Below are 5,143 nucleotides of genomic sequence, written 5' to 3' on the forward strand. Positions count from 1 at the left end.
TATATATACATGTACACCAAAAAATGTCAATTAAAAGATGCCTACTCCTTGGAAGGAAGTTATAATCAACCTAGACAGCATATTAAAAAGCAGAGACATAACTTTGTCATAGAGGTCCGTCTAGTCAAGGCTATGGTTTTTCCAGTAGTCATGTGTGGATGTGATAGTTGGACTCTAAAGAAAACTGAGCACCAAAGAATTGATGCTTTTGAACTATGGTGTTGGAGAAGACTCTTGAGACTCCCTTGGACTGCAAGGAGATCCAACCAGTCCATCCTAAAAGAGATCAGTCCTGGGTGTTTATTGGAAGGACTGATGTTGAAGCTGAGACTCCAGTACTTTGGCCACCTGATGCAAAGAGCTGACTCATTTGAGAAGACCCTGATGCTGGGAAAGATTGAGGACAGGAGGAGAAGGGGATGACAGAGGATGAGATGGATGGCATCACCAACTCAATGGACATGAGTTTGGGTAAACTCTGGGAGTTGGTGATAGAGAGGAAGGCCTGGCGTGCTGCCGTTCATGGGGTTGCAAAGACTCAGACATGACTGAGCGAATGAACTGAACTGAACTGAATATCAATTATATGTGGAATCTAAAATATGACACAAATGAATATATCTGTGAAGCAGAAACAGACTCTCAGACATCGAGGACAGACTTGTGGTTTCCAAGGGGGAAAGGGAGCAGAGGAGGGAAGGATTGGGAGTTTGGGATTGGCAGATTGAAACTAGTATATATAGAAAGGATAAACAATAAGGTCCTACTGTATAGCACAGGAACTACTAATATATATAATATCTTGTGATAAACCATAATGGGAAAAGAATATGGAAAAGAATATATACATGAGTCACTCTGCTGTACATCGGAAATCACCACAACATTGTACATCAACTATACTTCAATAAAAATTTAAAAGTATTATGATTTCAATTTAAGCAATTGGTGTGATACTGCTAAACATAAATTTCTAGGTCACCTGAAATGTTAAGAATGGATCCTAAGAATATATTCTGACACTTGCCTTTCTCAGGGCCTCCTTTACATCTCTGTTCCTCAGACTGTAGATGAGGGGGTTCAACATGGGGATCAACACTGTGTAGAACACAGACACCACTCTGTTCTGCTCAGTTGAGTAGCTGGATTTGGGCATCACATAGATGAAGGTAATCGTTCCATAGTAGAGCGTGACTGCGGTGAGGTGAGAGGTGCAGGTGGAGAAGGCCTTGTGTCTCCCTTCAGTGGAGCGCATCTTCAGGATGGTGTTGAGGATGCAGATGTAAGAGAGAGCTATGACAGACACCGTGACCACAATGATGGAGCCAGAAGAGATGGAAGGGATAATTTCAATGATGGAGACATCTGAGCAGGAAAGTTTCAACAGAGGGGAGAAATCAGAGAAAAAGTGGTCTATCTGATTAGCCCCACAGAAAGACAGAGTCAGTAAGCAACTAGCAAATGTGCAAGCATTGACACACCCACCCAGGTAGGATACCCCAACCAAGAGAACACAGACTCTGGGGGACATGTGGGTGGAGTAGAGCAGGGGCAAGCAGATGGCCACATAGCGGTCATAGGCCATGGCAGCCAGCAGGAAGCACTCAGCTGTCCCAAATGTGACCACAGAACAGAGCTGGGCTTCACAGCCAAAAACAAGGAGGGCCAGTCTATGTCTGAGGAATCCTGTAAGCATTATAAGTGTGACTGATGTGGAATACCCAATGTCTACAAAAGCCAAATGGCTGAGGAAGAGGTACATGGGGGTGTGAAGATGGGAAAAACTTCTTATTAAAGTGATTATGCTGATATTGCCTAGTAAGGTGACAACATAAATGCCTAGAAATACCACAAAGAAGATAACACAAAGTGTAGGATCCTCTGTTAACCCCAAAAGGATGAACTCTGTCACACTGGTGTGGTTTCCAACTTCCATATCCTCTGGGAATTGTTCCTGTTAAAGGAAATATGAATATTCATTTGTTTTATGCTTTCATTCTACACATTTCCAGTTTTCTCTGGCTGGTCCTAAATTTCTTTGGTTATTCCTCAGAGCCACTCATACTGATTATTTCCTCTTCCTAGTCTGTAAATATGGTGCTATAGATGATTTTTTGATTATTTCTAAATCTACAATTTAGCTCTCCACTTTACTCATTTTTATTCTTCCACTGCTAGTGTCCCTACTTTAGCTGAGATCCTGCTCGTTTTTCCTTTATATTCATCTGTTTCCCTCCTTGTCTTCATTCTTGTGTTCTTATAATTCACAATGTATCTGCCAAAGGAATCTCTTCCTGAAATTAAGAGCAAGTTTTGCCAAAGTGATTCTTTTAAGAATGGCATGATTTTTTCAGGCTTTAGGAGGAAACCTAACCTCTCTAGCACAGGAAAGTGTACACTTTCTGATGTAGCCCCTGCATATGTCTCTTTGCTTGTCTCTTTGGATGTTTCCATCCAACACTTGCACTAATCCAACCTTCCTGAACTCTTTAGAATCCCCTCAGTGAACTCTACCCTCTCTGGCCTTTAATCCTTGTTCTCCCACTTGGATGCCCCCAAACCTCCCACTGTCATACCCGGGGTGACTTCTACTCATCCTTGAGATTCATTTATCTCCAAAGCCACCTGTGCTTTCTAAGAATTAATCAGAAAGCTTTCCTTTGTGTTGATATCACACTTTGAAGATGTCTAGATTGACATGGTTTATAATAGAGTTATGGTTTTTTTGTTGGTGTTGTTTGCGTGTTTATGTTTCACTACCCCCAATTAATGTACATTCTCCTTAACAATGGTGTGTTTTATCCCTGTGTCACAAATGAGTAGTGCTTGGGAGCAAAATGTGCTGAAGAAAAACTTGTTAAATGAATTCATGCATGATTTATACAATATAATGATTATACTGTGGGAAACCAGAGATGAATAAAATTTAGGTTCCCTGTTGAGAGAAACCAAGTCTTGTAGAAAAGAAAGAGATTAAATAGGTATTAGTGTATAGAAAGTCTGTTAGTGTGGCATAAGTAGAATAATTGCTTATGTTGTTTCTAAATGAAAATTGAATAATTATGTTGGGGGAAAACACTTGGAAGTTAAAAAAAAATTCCTCTCAAATCTGGCTACTACCATACAACTTAACTATTACAAATTTGGTAATTATGGATGTGAGAGTTGGATTAGAAAGAAAGCTGAGCACTGAAGAATTGATGCTTTTGAGTTGTGCTGTTGGAGAAGACTCATGAGAGTCCCTTGGACTGCAAGGAGATCCAACCAGTCCATCCTAAAGGAAATCAGTCCTGAATATTCATTGGAAGGACTGATGCTGAAGCTAAAACTCCAATACTTTGGCCACCTGATTCTAAAAACTGACTCATTTGAAAAAACCCTGATGCTGGGGAAAATTGAAGGCAGGAGGAGAAGGGGACGACAGAGAATGAGATGGTTGGATGGCATCACCGACTCAATGGACATGAGATTGAATAAACTCCGGGAGTTGGCAATGGATTGGGAGGCCTGGCATGCTGCAGTCCATGGGGTTGTAAAGAGTTGGACACGACTGAGCAACTGAACTGAATTATTTCCAGGAATTTTTTCTCCTTTGTTATATTTTAATATAACTATTATAACATTGCAGATGGAAGTTTATTATCATTGTTTTTCTTTGCATTTCATATAAAAAGTTTGTTGTTGTTGTTTAGTTGCTAAGTCATGTTTGACTCTTTTGCTATGCCATGGACTGTAGCCCACAGGCTCCTCTCTCCATGGGATTTCCCAGGCTGGGAAACCCATGTCTCTTACATTGACTGGTGGGTTGTTTACCACTGAGCAGACAGGGAAGCCCATAAAAAGTTTATCACGTTATAATTCCTCACATAGTGTTTGATAGCTTCATAATAATGAGTCACTAGCCCCTGGTGGCTCAGACAATGAACAATCTGCCTACAGTGCAGGAGACCCATGTTCGATCCCTGGGTTGGGAAGATCCCCTGGAGAAGCAAATGGCAACCCACTCCAGTATTCTTGCCTGGAGAATCCCATGTACAGAGGAGTCTGGGGGGCTACAGTCCATGCGGTCACAAAGAGTCGGACACGACTGAATGACTAACACTTCCACTTCCAGCCCTTCATTTAATCACCCACTGTTTTTGGACATATAACTGTTCTCAACTTTTAACTATCAGAACTATTGTAATCCCATATTTTGGATAAAGTGATAGCCAGGCTAAGTATTATAAAATATGACACATTCCTATATATTTAAGGCATAATTCAAAGGTAGAGTCTGTGTTCTACATTGAGTATCTCCATGATTTACAGTAATGAAAATACTAAATCAACATGCTAAACAATCTTCATTGTTTTGTTTACTTCCTGGCTGTAGTTTCACTAAAGAGCTTAGTATTGTCTCTGTGTTGTGTCATTGTGTTGTGACAAAGGCAAAGTTCTTCTGTTTTGAGACAGTCCTGAGAAAGTAGAATTAATGATAAATTATTAAGAGAATAAACAGAAATTACTACAGTCCAATGTAATATTTTGGGCCATGTTAAAGATTCAGTGAAAATACTAAAAGAACATTATACTTATTAGAATGAGAAGCATAGAAATAATTTTAAAATGTTTCTTCAAGTATTATACAATGAAATAAGTTAATCTGAGATTCACTCTATAGATTTGAAAATTTCACTTATGCACACATTTCTTTCCATTAATTTCAGCTAAATCTCAATTCTTGTAGTTAAATTCTGAAGATCTACAAATTCTTTTTACCTACATTTTCTTTTAATTTTTCACATATAGTTAAAAACAAAAGAGAATTTTACCTACTATTCAACTTTAACAATCATCAAAATCCATATTGACTTATTTTAATTATGAGTCATATGTTAATAGTATTGACATATTTGGGACTTCTGCGGTGGCTCACTGGTAAAGAATCCACCTGCCAATGCAGGAGATTCAGGAGACGCAGGTTTGATCCCTGAGTCAGGAAGATCACCTGGAGAAGGAAATAACAACCCACTCCAGTATTCTTGCCTGGGGGATCTCATTGACAGAGGAGCCTGGCGGGCAACAGTCCATGGTGCTACAGAGTCAAACACGACTGAGCATGCATACAGGCACACATTGACATATTTGTAATCGTGTGATA

At 39.6% G+C, this 5,143-nt stretch overlaps 1 protein-coding gene across 1 annotated transcript; it reads right to left on the bottom strand.

Annotated features, from left to right (window-relative positions):
- Positions 1-1,003: 1,003 nt before the first annotated feature.
- On the bottom strand, positions 1,004-1,936 carry LOC122450040 (olfactory receptor 491-like). The gene has a single exon (XM_043482168.1). It carries the CDS (start codon positions 1,934-1,936, stop codon positions 1,004-1,006), a length of 933 nt encoding a protein of 310 aa, XP_043338103.1.
- Between the last annotated feature and the right edge of the window lie 3,207 nt (positions 1,937-5,143).

This window comes from Cervus canadensis, chromosome 11, assembly GCF_019320065.1.
Source record: "Cervus canadensis isolate Bull #8, Minnesota chromosome 11, ASM1932006v1, whole genome shotgun sequence".
Lineage (NCBI taxonomy): Eukaryota > Metazoa > Chordata > Mammalia > Artiodactyla > Cervidae > Cervus > Cervus canadensis.

Coding starts and splice junctions, on each gene's coding strand:
- LOC122450040 (XM_043482168.1), bottom strand. CDS start 1,936: ATGGAAGTTGGAAACCACACCAGTGTGACAGAGTTCATCCTTTTGGGG.